Raw genomic sequence first — 19,290 nt, forward strand, 5'->3', positions numbered from 1 at the left:
ACATCACATCTTTCACAAACAAAACATTTTGGCACTTACTACTTTTTTTTTACGTATATAATACTGTTCCAAGTTTCCAGATATGTAAATAGAAATTGAGTTCATAATTCCTATTTACACGAGGCTCCATGTGTGCAAATATAATTTCCCAAGTGGCAGCGGGGGTCACCTGGGGCTTTGAAGGAGGGGGACGGGCCCCCTCAGGCTGAACGTATCGGCGCTGGACGAGTGACGAGACGGCGCGTTACCGCACGCCAGCGACGGCTCCGCCTCCTTGATCTCCATGGCGCGCTTGTACAGCTCGGCTGCCGTCTCGAAATCGCCCTCCTCGTAACTAAGAGGAAAAAATAAGAGGACGTCACGCAAAGAGCTAAAATGGCCGATGTTCAACCGAGAATGTTGAATACGTAACTGGATTGGGTGGGTAGCTGCCCCACTTCTGATCCCAATGCAAGTAGACTGAAATTTGAACTTGTCGTGACTGCCCAAAAAAAATATCCATCCCATTTTTCTATACCGGGATGTAATCACTAGCTTTCATTATCAAATTTGAGGAGGCCCGCTCCATTTTGGGCAGGCTTATGTGAATATACACTTTTTGGCATCACACACACACAAAACAAAACTGCTTTTTAAATGAAAAGCATTTTATAAAATACATATATTTAGAATAAAATATATTCAGAGAGACATCATTACTGTCCAATTTACATTTTTAAATGTTCCTTTTTTTAAGTTTAATTTACATTTCAATTGACATTTTCTATTTATTTTCTTATAATATTTTTAATCGACCTTGATTGGAATGAAATGTTTTTTCCCCACTTGAATTTCAATGAAAATTCCGAAATGTTCATTGGTAAACTTGAATCTGTCATTTTAAAAAATTGAACCTAATTCTCTTTTAAAATTTATAGTATAAATTTTAAATGAAAATTTTTAATTGTAACGTTTGTTTTCTATATATGTTTTTCAATTTAAAGGCAATTTTTAGCTTTTTTAATAAAATCTTATTTTACATTTTTATTGTCGATTTTTTTAATAGCAGTTATATTTTACATTTTGTAAACAGATATTTTTGAATATATTTGTAGTTTTTAATTTTTATTTACATTTTACATTTTGTATTTCAGTTTGCCATTGTGGAAGCAATCTGGCTGCTCGGTCACTGTTAGATGTCCTTTTTGTGCTTGGCGGAGGTAATAAAGTTTTTTGTCAGGTTTCGTACCTGAGCAACGCCAGGTTCTTGAGCGTCTCCCCGACGCGAGGATGCGAGCGCCCCAGGCTGTCTTCGTAGACTTTGAGCGCTCGTTCGTAGAGGGGCAAGGCTTCGCCGTGCTTCTTCTGACAAACGTACAGAAACACAGCGTTAAAAAAACCCAAAAAAAAACAGAATAACAAAAAGCAATAATTGGCGTGAGGGTTCACCAGCTGGCAGTAGATAACCGCCAGGTTGACCAGTGCCGTCGCCACGCTGGGATGTTTGGGCCCAAAACTCTTTTCCCGGATGTCCAGTGAGAGCTCGTAGAGGGGCACTGCCTTCTCTAGCTTCCCCTGCATAGACAGTATATATTTAGTTGTTATTTTTTGAAAATGACTTAGTTTTATCAACGAATCAACATTATTAATCAACGATCAATTAATGGATTACTAATCCTCACCCTGCGTTTGTAGAGCATGGCCAGGTGTTTGAGGGTATAGGCCAGCGAGGGGTGGTCAGGGGAGAGGGCCCTCTTGCGGATGTCGAGCGCCCTCTCGTACATGTCCTCGGCCGCCTCGTAGTCCCGCCTCTCCGTGTGCAGCGCCGCCAGGTTGTTGAGGGACTGAGCGCAGTCGGGGTGCTCCGGGCCCAGGACGCGCTGGCGCATCTCCAGCGAGCGCGTCAGGAACACCTTGGCCGCGCTGGTGAGAACGCGCGAAGCGGTCGTGATGCGGCGGAAGCTTCCAGAAAGGGCCTTAATATTGGCGGGTGAGACTTACTCCAGGTTGTTCTGAAGGTAGTAGAGCACGCCCAGTTCATTGAGGGTCCGGGCGCAGTCGGCAGAGTCGGTCCCAAGGGTGAGTTCTTCGAGCTGGAGGGCCCGGCGACGCAACAGAGTGAAGCCGTACTGGAATGAGGAGAAGTTATTTCTATGTTATGCATTTTTACATGTTTTTTAATCCACCTCTATTTTATTATTCTCTTTCTTAGACTCTTTCTTTTAGTCTTATTTATTCTTACTCTTTTTCTATTATTGCAAGTATTTTTATTGTAGCATTTTTTCCAGTGGGATTTTAGTCTTTTTTTTCTTCATTTCGCAATCTACCCATCAGATACGTACATATTTTATTTTACGTTTACCCCTGTAACTACTGTCGAATATATATGTTTGTGTGTTATTATTTATTTACTTATTATTGCTATTCTTTTTGTATTGATTGCTGTTGTTTTTCTTGCAGTGTCTTCGTCCTGAAATTGAGGCTCCTGAAAGGTGTCTATAAATGAAATTGTCTTGTTGCTATTTTTGCATTAGTAGTATTTTTCTATATTCACCATATGGCCTTTCTGGTGAGCCGTTTTCTGCCGTATCTTCCTGGACCTCTTCCTCAGTTTCTCTGCTTGTTCATACCTGATGATGATGATGATAAAAGCACAGTGCTCAACTGACGCATGCAATAATATAGTAACCAATAGCGGGGCCACCGTACTTGTTCTGCTTCTGGTAGAGCACGGCGAGTGACTCCAGCTCTCGCGCCACGCTGCCGTGCTCGGCCCCGTAGGCGTTCTCGCTGATCTCCAGCGCCTGCTTGTACAGCTGCTCTGCGTTGCTGTACTTCTTCCACTGGACGTAGATGGCGGCCAGCTGGTGCAGGGAGCGCGCCACGCTAGGATGGTCGGGGTCCAGGGCGGTCTCTCGGATCTCCAGCGACCGCTGGAGAGGAGCCACGGCCTAGTAGTGAAAGATGAAGCACGGGTTGGCTTATACACGACTCACAAAAAAAGTTATTGAGCGGAAATTTCAGGATGAACCTAGACTGTACGATAACCGTAGCGAAGTGTGGTGACTATTAAAAACATGGCCTCCACCTGGCTGGGCAGGCCCAGGTCTTTGAGGAAACGTCCCAAAGTCTCGTACAAGTTGGCCAGCTTGGTCATGCTGTCCTCGCTCTCGCAGTTCTTCTCGTAGTGCTTCAGCGAGTCGAAGTACTCGGTGGCCATGGAGCTTTTGTCCTTGCCCACATACTGCCAGTAGGCCAGCAGCTCGGAAAAATGACCCCTGAAGAGCAAAACAGAATTAGTGGCATCTATTAGGAAAACAAAGGCGTTCATTTGCCGTAAGTGGCTAACGTGGCCGACAACTATTAGAAAGACAGCGACTATCTGAGGAAATATGGGGTCGCTTCTCAAGTGTGTGGGTCAGTGGACACACAAACCTCTTGTACAGGTTCTGGGAGACAAACAGGTTCAAGAGGCTCAGTTGCAGTTTGGTCCGGTCCTCCTGCTGCTGGAGCAACCAGGGCAGCTCGTCGGCGACACGCCACGTCACGTGATCATGACTACCACAAATACACCTCTAATGAAATGAGTCAAACGAACCAAAAAAAAAAAAAGAACGGAGGGTTGTGTGAAGTCAAAAATGGCCGTCCGGCTGCACCTGAGTTGCTGGCTGAAGTAGTGGATCAGTTTCTCTCGGTATGTAGTGCAGCCGTGTCCTCCGCTCAGAAACTCCAACCTCACGGCTTCCCACGCCTGGTGACACGTACAAATACGGTACACTGTTAGGTCCACAACTAATGAATGTTTTCCTAACACAGTGGATTTCAAATAACAATTGTTGACTTAAGGCTTCAATTTAAGGTGATTCACAAAAATGATGGAATTGACCCTTTTCGGAATACCCACCTTTCTACATAAAATACATCCATCCATCCATTTTCAACACCGCTTATCCTGGTTAGGGTCGCGGGGCGCTGGAGCCTGTCCCAGCTGACTTCGGGCGAAAGGCGGACTACACCCTAAACTGGTCGCCAGTCAGTCGCAGGGCATACGCAAAATACAGTAATCTCCATTTATTGTGCTCTTTTTGAAATGCTCTAAAATGCCACAAGATGGTGCCAATGGCCTGTCTAATAGGAAAGTAGTACATTGGTGTCAAGGAACTATGTTGAAGTGATAGATCTCGACTGGGACTGGGATGCTAAATACTTATGGTATGCTTTGGATCACGAGTCCTTTTTTCGTTCTCCTCTTAAGATTGAGGATGTGATGGGGCTCAGGTACCTGCAGATGCTGGAATCTGATGAGGCCACAGTGGAGGGTGACCACGCAGAGTCGGCTCAGACGAAAGAGCAGCGAGGCCAGCACCCGAAATTCCAACTCCGGGAAAAGATCTAGAACCTCCGACTCACTCACTCCATTGTGGCTTGAATACACCAGGCAGAGTATCTACAGACAGGAAAAAAACAGCAGGAAAAGTAATGTTAAGAAAAGAGCTCAGATTTGAATTTTAAGCTGAACGGCCAAACACGAAACACCCCATTTCACAAACATGCATGTTCGGTTCACTGAAGACTCGAAATTGTCCATAGGTGTGAATGGTTATTCGTCTATATGTGTCCTGTGATCAACTGGTGACCCGTCCAGGTTGTAACCAGCTAACCAGCGACACTAATGAGGATAAGCGCTATGTAAAATGGATGGATGTATACTTGCCGGAATCCAAACAATTCAGGTTTAGCACCTCTCTCATGATGTGTCGCTCTCTGTCCGAGCTGAGGGACTCCAGCGTCATTTTGAGCACCAGGCGGTACAGTGACAAGGTGTCCTGACACTGCAGGCACTGATCGAGGCTCTTCTCCAACGACCATCCACTGCACATGGAAAAAAATATTTGTTTTTCTTTATTTTTTATTCTTATCCCCCTTTTTTCTCCAAATACTAAGTAAAAGACCAAAAGAGAACCTGGTGCTCATCCTGGCGAGTAGTGTGACGTACAAAGCGTTGCAGGTCGACGCTGAGCGGCAGTGCCTTTCCAACTTCTTCTCCTGGAAAACGCAGACTCGAGTCATTCCCGCAGCAATGAGATGGACGCCTTTAGCACAGTGAGTTTGTCCTACCTGATCCTTGGTGAGTTGGAGGTCCGCGCTTAGGCACTCTGCGATCACCACGCTCCTGACCTCCCTGGGACTCAGCGGGTCCAAGTGAAGAGTGGGCCACAACCTGGAGAGAGCGTCATTCACACGCTTCAAAGCCTGTAAAAACCGCAGTATTTCTGTTCTTTTTTTCATGTGGCTGTTCTACACAGACACAACACGGAATTAAGGGGGCGGTGTCAACACAGCCTTCGCAGGATTCGCTTTAAACAGATGGCTATCATGTGTGACGTGCAGGACTGACCTCCACGCTTGGGGACACGTCTCCACGTTGACAGACACGACCACTCTGACATTGACGGGCAGCGGGTCAATCAGCCACTTCATATGTCTTTCTGCTTGCTACGGAGGAAATTAAAAGGCCAACGTCATCATTCTGAAATGAAATTGCGCTGTCAAACCTGAAGTTACCTGTATTTGGTCAATGGAGTCGATGATGATGATGATGTTGCCCTGGTGGCGCGCCGAGAGCCTCTCGAGCCAGCGCGGAAACTCCTCCAGGATCTTGCTGGGCTCCATGGACAAGCCCGAAATGGACCAGAAATGTTGCAGCAGCTACGCATATGTCAATCGGACAGCAAAATAAGGTGTGAGGCTTGAATTTGGGGGGAAAAAAATTCTGTCTCTTACTTTAACCGTGAGGCGCTTGATGATGAGGACGGGCTCAGAGCTGGAGGAAAAAGGGCGCCCGACGAAATGGTAGAGGAACAAAGTGTTGGGCGACTGCTTCTGCTGCAGCTCGATCCTACAGAGGACAACCCAAATGGTCATGCTGCGTTTCCACAGCACAGCACCGGCGCTACACTTTCCTCCTCCAAATAGTACGGCAGGAAACTGCTCAACCAATAAGCGACCAGCAGCAGTTTATATCACCGAAATGGTCATATTGAGGAAAAACGAAAATATTCTTACCATTTGGCGAGGAGAAGGGACTTTCCCGAACCCGGACCGCCCGACACCAGCAGAGGCGGCGTCGGAGGAGGGGCGGCGATCATGTCGTTGAGCCGGTCCACGTACTGAGAAGACCACCACATGGCGGTTCAGACTGAGGTGGTGAAGAAAACCTTAGAAAGAAGGAAACTCACCTTCTGGAAGCCCAGCTGGGAGCTGGTGCTGCTGCACGCCTGCTGGTACGACTCCATCTGCTCCTGCTCATCATGAAGGTCCCACAGGACGTCGCCGGAGTCTTCCTCGCGACCCTCGTCAATCCCGGAGTCCTTTGGGTCAGCATCTGCTCCTTCGAAACCGAGTAACTCCTAGATGGGGGGGCGGGGGGACGACGACGACCTTAAAAGTAGATATGAATACTGTATGAATGCATATATGTGAAGTACTGAACCTGTTTGATGACTTTGTCCAGCTGAGCAGAAATGAGGCTGGCCCCGTCTTCTGCAGAACCGCTATGATCCAAAACCTGGGCACATGTTAGATACATGTTGGTGCTAGTATTGAACAACATTTCAAGACCAGGAGAGACCAGACTACCAAACTCCAAAGGTAGGCTTTAACCTTGAAGAACTCCTTCAAGTGTCCCCACTCAACCAAAAACTGATGGAAAATGATTATATAGTGGACCCCCGCATATTTGCAATTTGGCACCCACAGATTCAACTATTGGCAGATTTTTTTTCGATTTTCTTTACTTTTTTTCTCTCTTTTTGGAGGGGCAACCAACCCTAAAAATGCTTACCGGTACTTTATCCCCGCCCTGCCAGGATAAGCGGTAAAGACAAAGCATCAATTGCATTGGTTTCGCATACTGTACCTTTATTTTAGCAGCCTTGTCCGCTGCGTTAACCCTTTCCAGAAGCTTCCTGGTGGGCCCTGACAAACTCCCATCTCCTTCGGTCCTGAGGTAGAGCACTAATGGATGTCCGTCTGGATTCTTCACAAAGGCCTCCTCGCAATCCTCTACCACGGAGCTGTGGTATCACAACAGAGTCACGTTAGCCGGGAATTCAAATGCAAGCTTCGCCGCAGCGGGAGGATACGCGTTACCTGTTGATGGTGGATTTGAGAAGAAGCACGCACACTGAGCTCCTCTCGATCTCCTGTTTGCGCGCCGACGCGAAGGAGGCGGCGTTGTCTTCGTGGAAGCAGATGTTCAGGTAGAAGTGTCCCAGACCTTCACACAGCCTCCTCAGCACCAGAGAGTGTTTCTGCATTCAAGGCATGAAGACACACACATCATGACTGGAGTTATTAGGGTACGATATTAATTTTACAGATCATTTCGGAAGCATCGGGACTTTTGCCTGCAAGAAAACAATCAAATCAGGGGGCCACGGAGGCTGAATAAAGTATGCGACAGTCTCCCGCAACACGCTCGTCCCACTTTGGTTCTTTCCACAAACAAATACTGTATATTTTAGAGGAGTACTCAATAACTCTTCTGGGGGAAAAAACAAGTTAAAAATGAACTTTTGCACTGGGGTTGGGTTGCATTAGCATTCATTTCAAGCCGTAACAAAAAACGTGGTTGGCGACGGCGTACGTGGATACACACCTTGGTAAAGATTTCCATCTCAGCTTTGGTCTCCGGTGTGCAGATGAAGTAGCAGCGCACAGTGTTGCTCCACAAGGCTTGAGGCACGTGGGGGGACACCTGCAGCAGACTGGCCACCGCAGCATCCCAGTCGTCTGTCATATTAGCCGAACGACTGTTAGCATGTTAGCATTTGATCACGGTGTAAAATTCTCCTCAATCTGCCTTTGCGCTCAAGTTGTTATTTTATTAATTTTCATTAGAACTGCTACGCAACGACAAGGCAAATTGAACAATCTCTTATCAATCTGCCTTAGCGGTCGGTCTCTCTACTGAGATTTGCTATTGTGTTAGCACACCAACTGTTAGCATGTCAGTATTCTACCGCCTATCTATCCTACATCAGTAGACTAGTATTTTAACACCTGTCCATTTTTCAAAGTCTCACATTCAACTCGCTTGCTTACCTCTGCTCACATTTGCGAAGGGGCCCTCCACGTCGATGAGGCTATGGGCGAACTCCGGTCCCCGGAATGTCTGCTGCAGCTGCATCATGCTGCCCATAGAGGGCTCACTTCCCAGCACACCCCCAGTCCAGTACTCGCACTGGGTGCCCGCTGCTGAAGACACACAACATCAAACGGATTGTGCGGGGAAAATAACATGACAGGTAAGTAAAGGGGCAAAGACTTAACATGACAGCGCAATCTTAAAATTTGAAGTTTGGGAGAAAAGGGAAACATACACCTGACAGTGAAAACGCACATTTATGGCCCTCCCAAAATAGATTTATAATATTTTGTAATTCCCTACAGATGCCACAAGATGGTGGCAGCTTGACCTTTTTAGTTTTTTGTACTCAAAGTGTGCAGGCTTTACCAGTCACAGTTGTTTGGTTGTCATCTGAATCGGAATCATTGGGATAGTAAACCTGGATGCCCTGAGCTTGCAGTTGTTGCATTTTGGATTCCAAGTCCCTCTTGGCACGAAGGAGATCCTGGATTTCCTTCTCCTTTGTCTCCCGAAAGATCTGGCGGCGAACGAAGCGAAGAAGATAAGCGTGACGGAGAATATTTAAATGAAGGAAGCCGTACCTTGAATTGTCTTTTCACTTTATCCCTGTCATGCTCAAAGGTGGAAGCCCTCTCCATGGCTTGGTACTTGGCCTCCAGGGCGCTCTCCTTCTCTCTCAGGATCTTCTGATAGGTCTTCTGTAAGGCCTGGGGTCAGATGGAGGAAACATTTTTTTAAATAAATACATTGTAGATTTCAGTAAACAGCATCAGATAAAGATGAATGTACATTTAAAATATGACAATGTTTTGACATCTTGGGTTTAGCTCCCCTTTAATTCCGTTATTTCTCTATGTTCTAAATAAAGTACAATATCATTGAGTGCTATTTACCTTAAAACACATGACAAACATTTTCTGTTTTTTTTTTTTTGGGGGGGGGGGGAAGCTGGAACGGATGAATGGCATTTCCATTCACTACAATTGGGAAAGATGAGTGTTCCTGGTTAAGCTTGTATTGCTAGTATGCTTTAGAGCCTGAACTTTTCCGAAAGTAAAGATGATGAATCACTACTACTTTTCCTCGTCTTTTTTTCTACACAAGCATCTGTACTTCCACGTAATTGCCGAGTGTGAGTACTTTTGCCACCGGTATAATTCACAGCAACACATCATGTATTCATGATGCTGTGGCAATATCGTTCCTACCTGTAGCTCAGCCCTCAGCCTCTTATTCTCCTCGTCCAGCTTGGCCTCCTTCTTCTGCATGGACGTGATCTCGTTGTTCTTGCTCACGCGGAAGATCTCGTACTCCTTCCGCAGCCGCTCGTACTCGGCGGCGTACTCGAGGTCCACGGAGCCCGTCGACTTGAAGCTGGCCCCGATCACCCGAGGTCCCCGGCGGAAGGAGCTGCGCAGGAGCCGGGCTTTGGGCTTCACCTCCACGGGGATCTCGCACGCCTCGCCGCCCTCGCCCCCGTAGCCGTCCTCGATCACCTCGCCGGGGCTGACCAGGGAGGAGGCTGTGCCCATGGTGGCTGAGGAGGCCTGTTAGCCTTTTTTGGCGAGTTTAGTGAGGGTTGTAGCTGGAAAAATGTCATTAAAATAAGCCCTGCCGCAAAATAGCCCACACATAAACAAAGAAAAACACCACTGTGCTACATGCTAATTAGCACAGAGTATATCGCGAGTTTTGCTCGCGAAATGACAGTAACATCAGTCGACATTTTTTTTTTTTTAAAAGGATAACAGGATGTTAGTTTCAACGAAACCTCAATGTCCGAAACGTTGTCACGCTCAAAAAGGTTTTTTTTGTGTGCCACAGGCAGAAGCAAACAGATTAGCTTCGCATCTGCTTCCTGGCTGCCTTGGTAACAAGCAGCGCCTACGGGGACCCGCGCGGGACAGACAAAGTAAAAATAAAATAGAAATAAAAATAAAATAAAACAAACGTTTGTAATGAGTCGCAACAGGTTCGAATGCCAGATTATTGTTATATACAATTAATACTACTTCCCAACATTGATGTGACCTACAACCCGTATAACTCAATTGAAAAATAAACACCTGAGATACTGTGGTTGCACAAGTATGCACACCTTCTAAGAGGGATGTGGTTGTGTTCAGGATTAACCAACAAGTGTGCACACCTTCTAACAGGGATGTGGTTGTGTTCAGGATTAACCAATCACATTCGAACTCATTTTAAATGCGAGTCAGGACACAACTGTTACTATTTAAAGACCCTCTGATCAACCCAATAAAAGGTATTCTGGTAGGCTTTTCCTGAGTTTTTGTTGTTGTTGCTTTCTAGCACCGGCTGGAGGACTGGTTACAGCGTCTGCCTCACAGTTCTGAGGGGCGGGATTCAATCCCCGGCCCCGCCTGTTTGGAGTTTGCATACGTGGGTTTTCTCCCACATCCCAAAAACATCCATGGTAGGTTGATGGACAACTCTAAATTGCCCGCCACCCTAGTGAGGAGAAGCGGCTCAGAAAATGGATGGATGGATGCTTTCTAGCAGATGCCGTTTTGTGCCAACACTGGCTGCTTTTTGGAATTGTTCCTATTTCCCCCAACTTCACTAAGGCACCAATTCCATCTGAATAACGACAGCCCAAAGCGTGTCACATTGTACATCCCAGTGATGGTGTGCACACTTGTGCAACCGCATTTCAAATGTTTATTTTTACTTCTCCTCTAAAAGATGAAAATATTTTTGAAGGTACAGGCCATAGGTCGCATTAATGGTGGAAAAAGTGTTGTAATATGTGTTCATCATATCAGAGCTTTTAATTGGCTCTCAGGGAGGGAGGAGTAATTGGTTAAGTATGTTTGTTTTATAGGTATGCACTTTTAAAAAAAAGATTTGTTTGTTGCAAATTATTTTGTGCAACCCAAGAGCCACTGCCTTAGTGTATCCAATAAATAGAATAAAGACAGTCCTTCAAGCAGTTCACTCTCAGTCCAATTTATTCACAATCATGGACTGAAGTGCAACCCACCTATCCAATTACAGTACATTGAATACAAAAAAAATATAAACATATAACACACATAAATTAAGCTTACCATAATGTGCATGTGTAACCTTTTACCAGACAACACAACAGAAAAATACCCATTATTTTCAAAATAACAATCATTAAAAAATTTTAAACATTGAAATAGTGTCAGACACTGCCATATTGAAAGTGGCTCTGGATGTTTAACTAGCCTAGCTGATCGTGTCATGGGCAGACAATGTCAGTGAAGTTGCAGTCATGTAAATTAGCCCCACTGTTACATAACAGTGAAATTATATACTGTCATGCACTAAAAATACAGGTGTAGCTAGTTTTTTTTTTCATTTAGTCAAACTAATTAGAAACTCTAATATTTTGCAACATGAGACAGCCAAACAATACGAAACCTATCTCAAAATAATGCAGCGCACAAAAACACGAGGGATATACAGTCATGGAGAAAAATATTAGATCTTCCATTTTTTTGAAGGAACCTGAAGAATACAATGAAAACGACAAAAATGCAGCCGATTCCATAATACGATTCCCATTTGACATACTTAATTGCATTCCCAGTGATTTTTATCAAGGCGACTATTAAAAATGCCTAGCTAGCAGCTCTTAAACTTATGTATGGGTGATTATATTTGTCCAAACAAAACATACCTTTACTTGTACCAGGCAATAAAAATAAACAAGAAACTGAAGAAACAAGGCTGGTCTAATATTTCCATGACTGTTGTTAAATGAATTAATTGCTCAGTTATTTTAGATGGAATTGTTCCATGTTATCTTTTAATGGCCGCATCAAGACCCAAACACTAGCAGATAACCACTGCATGTGGTATTAGAACGGACCTTTTCGATAGTTAGTCATCGTTTTCTTACCCGTAACGCCTTGATGCAGGAGGCTCTGGTGGGACATGTGATGTGAAGACGACCCCATTCACTCCTCTATAAGATTCCTTTTGCAATTTGTATATTACAGTAATAATGCTCACACACACTCATTTGTTTCAAGCCTTTTAATCAGGAAAAAAACTAAATATGGAAGCTCGCATTCTAGCAGGAGTGGGGAACCTTTTTCCTGTATTAAAGTGATGAAAAAAATAAGATGTGATGATCGAACAACCTGTTTTTGTGGCTTTTTATAAGGTTGCCCACTCCTGCTTTACAAGCTTTATTGTCTGCTGCTACTCCACATGGCGATATGACTTCAAGCTTTACAAAAAAACAACAGTAAAAATAAAAGGAGATTAAAGAAAATATTTACATGGTCCACCTGTGCAAACATTATTCTTTTATTTTTACACCACTCTCCTAAAGTATCTGATGGATAGGCATGCATACAAATAATAAACTTTGGCGTGTTAACAAAACTACCTATTGTCTTAGTTGAGAGGCATTTATTGTATGTACAAGTTTCTAAAACAGTTTACATGACAGACATTACACAAATGCGTGTTCCCCTCAATTCCCCCCAAAACTTGGACAACTTTGGCAAACAGGCACACTTACTAAGTTATTAGTTAGCATATTGCTTCTTTTTCTATTCCCCCCAAATGTTGGCAGTTGAGAGTTTTATGGGAAAATCAACATTCTGTATACAAGGCATTTACAAGGGTGAATAATCATTGACAGATTAAATATACTACGCTTATCCAAAGCTCTGGTACGAAAAATATAAGCCTGTACAACGCCTGTGTAATATAGTACATATGACTCTAATGTAGTTGCCCCTTTCACACCGCCCATACAATTTTTACACTGTTCTTTATAAATGAGGTTAAACCAAGGCAGAATTGGACAAAGTCAACCTGGCAACACAGTGCTGTCTTGAGATACGGGATTCATTTGTTCCGTGACCACGCTCATAACTGAAAACACCCCCAAATTCTCGAATAAGGGACATGCAGTAACCATTTTTGGGTTGGTTCCCACCATCCAAAAAAATAAAAGAACAATGCAGAAAAAACTGTGTCTGTGTGTGTGTGTGGGGGGGGGGGGGGGGGGGGGGGTAGAATAGGTGACTCCAAGGTGCCGAACAGAGAGTATTCTTGGCTCCACTCTAATCCGTTCCAGCCAAGCCCCAAAAAACATCGTTTATATTGTTAGGTGTTTTTTTTTTTTTTTTTTTTTTTTTTTTTTAAATAAGGAAAATACAACTATAATATTGCTTAATGCTAATGGTTAGCCACTCTACGGTGTTTTGGATTGTGGGTTAGCATTAAGCTACCAGAAGTCAAAGCTGTGTGGTTATTTAAAAAAAAATGTCTAGTTCTCTTTTTTTTAATGTTTAGTTTAACAGTAAACCTCAACAGCGTGTGGCATTAAACAGCTGGAATCCTCTTTTTGAAGAATTAATCACTATCTGCTAAACTGCTGTCTGTTGTGAAGCGATTTGAGTATTTTGACTTTTTGTTTGCAAATCATAGGAGAGAGAAAAAAAAACAATTGGCCGAACAACAGCTCGTATCTTAAACTCGTTAGCTGGGTCACTCGTATCTCAAGGCAGCACTGTATAGTATCAGAGCCGTAACAATCATTTTGTTCATCGATTCCCCTTACGTCGCAAATAAGTAATGACATCATCAGGGCTGACGCACTCTCAAGTCTTCACACGAAAAGACAATATCGCTACGATGTTGCTACTTGCAACACTCGCAGCTCTTCAATTTAATCAAAGAGGAATACTTAATATTTTTGTATTATCAAATCATATAATGATATATCATACAATTTGCATTATTTCATTTCCTTACCTGATGAGAACCGATAAGAGAATCGATAAGGATCAAAAAGCAGTATCGATAACGGAATCGGAATCACTGAATTGTTCTTAATTCCCATTCTTACTCACTTCTCCGTGCACTTTCTGATATATATTTTAAACTTCACAACAGGTGGTTATCTGATTGTGTCCCTGAATGAAAGCGCAAACAGTTTCGCTGGGTTCTGTGTAAAAGGTGGACTTCTGTTATGACCTTGATGCAGCAATTGTGTGAGATTTTACTGATTTTACTTTCACTGAGTGAAAGCACACACAGTTGAGGCCAAATCCTGGTAAAAGGGTCTTCAGTCACAGCTCTGATGCAGCCATTTTGCAAGGTTTATATATAAAAGAGGCTTGATAGAAGAGCCCACATCGGAATACAATTAATGAGTGTGATGACTGAAAATGCGGTGATGAGCAAGTGTCAGCGTCCCCCCAAAATTACGGCGGGGCTCAAGCGGGGCTAGTCTTTAGCCGGCGAGGCTGTCGGGATGCAGGATTTGCCGCTGCTGCCGTTGTGGGCCCTGTAGCTGGTGAAGCTGGGGGTGTGTATGGTGCGGATGCTCTTCCCACCCGGGCCCAAAGGCGACAGAGGGGAGGGGGAGGTGGAGGTGGAGGAGGATGAAGAGGAGGAGAAGGAGGAGGAAGAGTGCACTCGACCGTTGGGGGTCTGCGAGGAGAAGGAGAGAGCTTTAGCTGTGTGCTGCGAGGGGGGCTTGAGGGAGCCGTTGGACAGGGAGGGGATGTGCGAGGAGGGCAGGGAAGCCGAGCGAGCGTTGTGGGGGGGCAGGAGGGAGGACTTCGAGGAGGAGGACGAAGAGGGGGACGGGTTAGTGGGATTAGCGGAGTCTGAGCTGCATTTAGTAGTGCTAGGATAAAAAGCGGGGATTTTAGAGATGGGTACAGTGGGGGAAGTAGTTTTATGATCCCCTCCCACTCTTTTAGTACTTCCGTTAGCCTGTGAACAGAGATGTCAAAACACATACTGATTGTCAAATTTAAAAAAAAAAAAAAAAAAGAAAAAAAAAGTCAAACAATACACATACAAACGGAACTATAACAGTGAAGACTAATGGTACAGAGACACAACACAATGAACACAATATGTCTACTGGGATTACATGAAGAAAGAGACAGCAGGGGTGGGAATCACTCGTGATATCACCATAATACAAGGTCTTCAACTTCTTTTCATGATGCTTGAAACCAAGGCAACTGGACTACTCTAAGGAATCAATTGAAGTTTATATGGTGCATGGCCTTGAATGAATCCTCTATTCTTGGAAGCATTTGGGGCCCGGGTACGTGGCACACAGTCCTAAAAAAATAATAATAAATAAATAAAACATTTTAAAAAATGAAAAAATGGCCAGACACTCACTGGAAGTTTCTGGACTGGTGCGACAATTGCCAGTCCGCCTGAGTGTTAAACAGAGAGTGAACCCTCCACGAGACTTTGGGATTAATGGAGAAAGCATTTTCAACTGCAATGAAGTAGTCCAGTTGCCTTTGATTCAACTCCTTCAGTAGCCAGTCAATACCAGAGAATGTCACTGGATCTATACATGCATACTTTGTCCCACCCTTACTGAACAAAGTGAGGTGTTACCGGGAAACAGGATGCAGCATAGGTTAGACTGGAGGGGACATCTCTTCAGCTTCCTTTGTTAGTTGGAGTGTTAGGCCCTCCGAAGAGGCTGCAGGAGACGTTTCAGAAGATGCACGGAAGGTTTTGGAGAAGATTATGGAGTTAAGGAGTGTGTGTGTGCATTTGAGAGAGGTGAGAGCAGTCAGGCGGGGGGAAAGAGGGGGGCCGGCACTTATCTGCCAGGACTGGTGGTCAGAAGATCAGGACTTGGTGAGTTGAGTTTGAGGTTTTTACAGGAGAGGAAACAGGTCTCAGTGAGGTTAAGAAGAGATCAAAGCAGTCGTTCTTTATTTGCTCAGAGGTGCACGGTACGGTGAGAAGGGTGGAGAGGTGTGAAATACAAGCATCCTGGGGGAGGAGGGGGAGGGGGCGAAAGGGGAGTTGATGGAGGGGTTCGGCAACACTGTTTAGGAACTCAGCTGTGGTGGGAACTGGAGATGCGATGACAACTTTGCAGATGGGTTCCGCTTTTCTTTGTCTGCCATTCGTTCCAGTTTTTATACATTTAGTCACCAACACAGTGAAAACCATGAGCAGTGTGGACATGCAGAAGCATACAGTACAAGTGATGTTATGGGGTAACAGTCAAGAGTCAATCATGCCTTCCCGTCAAAGCGGAAACATCAATAGGTTCACCATCGAAAAATTCGGTACTTTCCCCCGTCTTAATGTACATGCCTCTCCCTGATAACCATTGTCCTCTAGTCTGTGTGGGTAAGGCCCTACAGTAAAACTACCTGTCGGAACTGCCTTTGAGCGTCCTGCAGTTTTTGCTGTTTTCCTGCTTTGTCAGTAGTAGCCGGCGACTGCCTGGACTTCGCGGACAAAGGGACGGGCATCCGACTAGTGGGGGAAGCGACACTGGTATTCTGCAGGGGGACCCAAACGAAACAAAAAACAACAAATAAAACAAAAGAAGGGGAAAGAACAACACAAGACATAGGAAGAGTGAGAAATCAAGGCACCAACAGTGGAAACAAACCTTGATCATTAAAACACCAGTGAAAGATCATGCACCCATGTAGAACCTCATACATTAAACATCAGCACAGGACATGCAACCAGGACAACGTGGAGATTAATTATCATGGAAGTGTCTTTGATTATTGATTGCTGAAAACCTTTCAGCAATAAAGGAGTTAGGTGGGAGGCAGGAACCCAACAAAATGTCACCTCAAATCATGTCAACATGATTTTGTTTTTCTGTTTCCTTTAAAGAAGGAGAAAGCCCAGGTGGACTTTTCCGACATTTCCAAGTACCTGCGGAGTGGATTAATGGTTTTGTCATTTCAGTGGGTAAGGTTGGAGTGAGGGTAGGTTGGAAAGAGAAAGACCCGAAGCCTTGTGGAGTGACGAGAGCTAGAGAGAGACCTGTTGGATGGTGCTGGGGGCAGTGATGGTGGTGGTGCTGGAGGTTGTGCTGGTGGGGATGACTACAGGCCGCGGAAGGAGCAGAGGTTTAGTCTTCTTCTGGAATGAAGCTTTGCTGGCTAGCTTAAGGGCCGACCCCTTGGAGGTCGGGAGCGAGGCGGACCTCCTCAGTCCAACCTCTTCGGACACTTTCCCATTCTCTCCCGGCTCCTCGGGGGAGACGGGTCCTATCTCGTTGATGGTGGTCTCCAGCTGCTTGATGGTCTGTTCTAGGCTGTCCAGCGTCTTGTACGTGTTCTTACGGATCTCGTTGGTCCTGCAGACGGAGTCCGAGTTCTGCCTCTTTAGTGGAGTCGGGCTCGGTGCCTTAAGGGGATCTGCTGAGGATTTTGAGCGTGAGATCACAAATCTCTTGGATTCTTTGTGCTGCTTGACAGTTCCGTCCGATTCTTCCTCATCCTCATACACAACTACCTGGAGAGTCTTCTTTCCCGACTTGGCGCCTGTGCGAATGGCTTGGGTAAGTGCCGCCAGCTGTTTCTTGGGGAATTTGAACTTAAACTTCTTCTTGCTATCCTGCTTGGCATCTCCGGTGTCTGCCGATTCCGAGATTAATGATGAAGACGAGGATGACAAGCTGGTGTGGTCTCCGGCGGCTTTAGATGAAGTGACCTTTTCACTGTCAAATACCTCGGGCTCTCCGGCATTCACCTGTAGCCCTCCGCTCCTGTCCGTGTCTGACTCCTCGCTCTCCTCGTCGATGCGCTCCGCCGCTAGCATCCGGTCTAGCTCCTCCTCGCACTCGAAGATGGTGGAAAGGCGCTTGTAGGCGGCACGGATGTCTATGGGTTCATCGAAAATAATGATGACGGGCTTCTTGTTGAAGCAATTATCCAGAGGCATGTCGGGATCTGCTGTATTGTTCCCACCACCGACAGTCACGGTCTGGACGCTTCCTTTCTTGGCATTGACCAGTTCCTTGTACTCCCCACAAGAAAGGGCCTGAACCTTAGTGTTAGTGATCATAAAGGCAATGTTGTCCGGTGGGGGCGGCGGCTCTTCTCCTGGTAAGTCAGGACTAAGACTAGCCTCTTCATTACCCTCCTCAAAGTTAGATTTCGATGGATTGTGCTCCTCACTTGATAACCTCCTTGGTGGTGGCGGCGGGGGAGCAGAACTTTTAGACGTCTCTCTGGATACCGCCACGGCCACAGCCTCGGGTTTTGCATTCTTAGTGGAAGAAACAGACTCCAGAACGAGCTGACTCTTCTTCTCTGTCTTAATTCTGTTCAGGTTCTTCCCCTTCTCCATTTCTGCACTGGTTTTTAAGGACTCTGAGCGTTTTAGGGGCTTCCTGGGCAGTTTGAATGCAGTCAGTCCCACAGGTTTGGGCGAAATAGGCGGCGGTGACTTGAGTGCTGGTGACTTTGGTGGTGGTGATCTCGGCGGTGGTGACTTGGGTGGCGGTAACTTGGGCGGTTGCTGCTCCTGCTGCTGTGGCTGGCCTGCAGAATTGTCATTAACAGTGACATTTGACACCTGTGATGGAGACTGGGCGGGCTCCCGGTGTTCATGGGATTCCTCTGTTCCGGAATGGTGCAGATGCTCTTTCGGAATCTTTCCGGTCACGTAGTATATGACCTGCAAAGTTTGCATTTGCTGTTTAACTAAAGCACAGAACAATAATTCGAGATGGTACAGCCAAAAGTGACACAGTACGTACCCCTTGGCTTTGCCGGACAGTAGTGTTTCCGTTTTCGTCTGTGTCTGGATCTTTTTCATCCCGATTGGGCTCTGAGCTCTGCTATGACAGTTTAGGAAATTATATCACTGTGTAACTGGTATGTTAATTCTGTGGATCGACTAAACTAATTTCCTTCTATTTCTACTAGAATGGCTTTCTGTCTCTATCCTCAGATGATCTCAGATATTTGTTTTCCATGGATAAACCATCCATCCATCCATTTTCTGTAGCACTTCTTCTCATTAGGGTCGCAGATGAGCTGAAGCCTATCGCAGCTGACATTGGTTGAAAGGCGAGGTACACCCAAAACTGATTGCCAGCCAGTCGCAGGGCACATACAGACAAACAACCATTCGCACTCACATTCACACCTATGGACAATTTAGAGTCTTCAGTGAACCTAACTTCTATGTTTTTAGAATGTGGGAGGCAACCGGATTACCGGAGAAAACCCATGCAAGCACAGAGACTACACACCAACTCCAAACACGAAATGTGAGGCAGATGTGCTAACCACTTGGTCACCGTGCTGCACGCTATTTCCTGTCCTTTGACTTATCTCGGCCTACTTTTTAGCAGTTCCATTTTCAGTACACTGTGCGTTAATTGCATCAGAATC

General features: G+C 45.3%; 2 protein-coding genes across 17 annotated transcripts in view; both read right to left on the reverse strand.

Moving 5' to 3' along the window:
• The window catches only part of LOC133396370 (nephrocystin-3-like), a 35,335-nt gene extending 25,338 nt beyond the window's left edge, over positions 1-9,997 (reverse strand). The window contains exons 1-27 of the mRNA XM_061666158.1: positions 9,340-9,997; positions 8,713-8,838; positions 8,498-8,648; positions 8,086-8,238; positions 7,640-7,773; positions 7,132-7,292; positions 6,899-7,055; positions 6,473-6,547; positions 6,219-6,389; positions 6,046-6,149; positions 5,764-5,878; positions 5,545-5,688; positions 5,378-5,475; positions 5,098-5,200; positions 4,943-5,025; positions 4,722-4,851; positions 4,262-4,426; positions 3,636-3,730; positions 3,415-3,537; positions 3,068-3,257; positions 2,689-2,930; positions 2,534-2,609; positions 1,981-2,108; positions 1,662-1,902; positions 1,429-1,554; positions 1,229-1,344; positions 170-334 (exon numbers count right to left, since the gene is read on the reverse strand). Coding sequence (XP_061522142.1) covers positions 170-334; positions 1,229-1,344; positions 1,429-1,554; positions 1,662-1,902; positions 1,981-2,108; positions 2,534-2,609; positions 2,689-2,930; positions 3,068-3,257; positions 3,415-3,537; positions 3,636-3,730; positions 4,262-4,426; positions 4,722-4,851; positions 4,943-5,025; positions 5,098-5,200; positions 5,378-5,475; positions 5,545-5,688; positions 5,764-5,878; positions 6,046-6,149; positions 6,219-6,389; positions 6,473-6,547; positions 6,899-7,055; positions 7,132-7,292; positions 7,640-7,773; positions 8,086-8,238; positions 8,498-8,648; positions 8,713-8,838; positions 9,340-9,663 — 3,896 coding nt within the window. The 5' untranslated portion in view covers positions 9,664-9,997. The remainder of the gene's footprint in view (positions 1-169; positions 335-1,228; positions 1,345-1,428; positions 1,555-1,661; positions 1,903-1,980; positions 2,109-2,533; positions 2,610-2,688; positions 2,931-3,067; positions 3,258-3,414; positions 3,538-3,635; positions 3,731-4,261; positions 4,427-4,721; positions 4,852-4,942; positions 5,026-5,097; positions 5,201-5,377; positions 5,476-5,544; positions 5,689-5,763; positions 5,879-6,045; positions 6,150-6,218; positions 6,390-6,472; positions 6,548-6,898; positions 7,056-7,131; positions 7,293-7,639; positions 7,774-8,085; positions 8,239-8,497; positions 8,649-8,712; positions 8,839-9,339) is intronic.
• Positions 9,998-12,412: 2,415 nt separating this feature from the next.
• Positions 12,413-19,290, reverse strand: part of si:ch211-285f17.1 (sickle tail protein homolog) — a 94,611-nt gene continuing 87,733 nt past the window's right edge. For 10 of the 16 annotated variants that reach the window (XM_061666993.1, XM_061666990.1, XM_061666991.1 and 7 more), the window contains 4 exons: positions 18,651-18,731; positions 16,928-18,568; positions 16,294-16,425; positions 12,413-14,866 (listed from right to left, as the gene is read on the reverse strand). In XM_061666993.1, coding sequence (XP_061522977.1) covers positions 14,372-14,866; positions 16,294-16,425; positions 16,928-18,568; positions 18,651-18,731 — 2,349 coding nt within the window. In that variant the 3' untranslated portion in view covers positions 12,413-14,371. Of the gene's footprint in view, positions 14,867-16,293; positions 16,426-16,538; positions 18,569-18,650; positions 18,732-19,290 lie in introns of those variants that run through there. The other 6 variants (XM_061666992.1, XM_061666989.1, XM_061666996.1 and 3 more) reach the window with 5 other exon arrangements.

The sequence above is a fragment of the Phycodurus eques genome, chromosome 21 (genome assembly GCF_024500275.1).
Source record: "Phycodurus eques isolate BA_2022a chromosome 21, UOR_Pequ_1.1, whole genome shotgun sequence".
NCBI classification, from domain to species: Eukaryota; Metazoa; Chordata; class Actinopteri; order Syngnathiformes; family Syngnathidae; genus Phycodurus; species Phycodurus eques.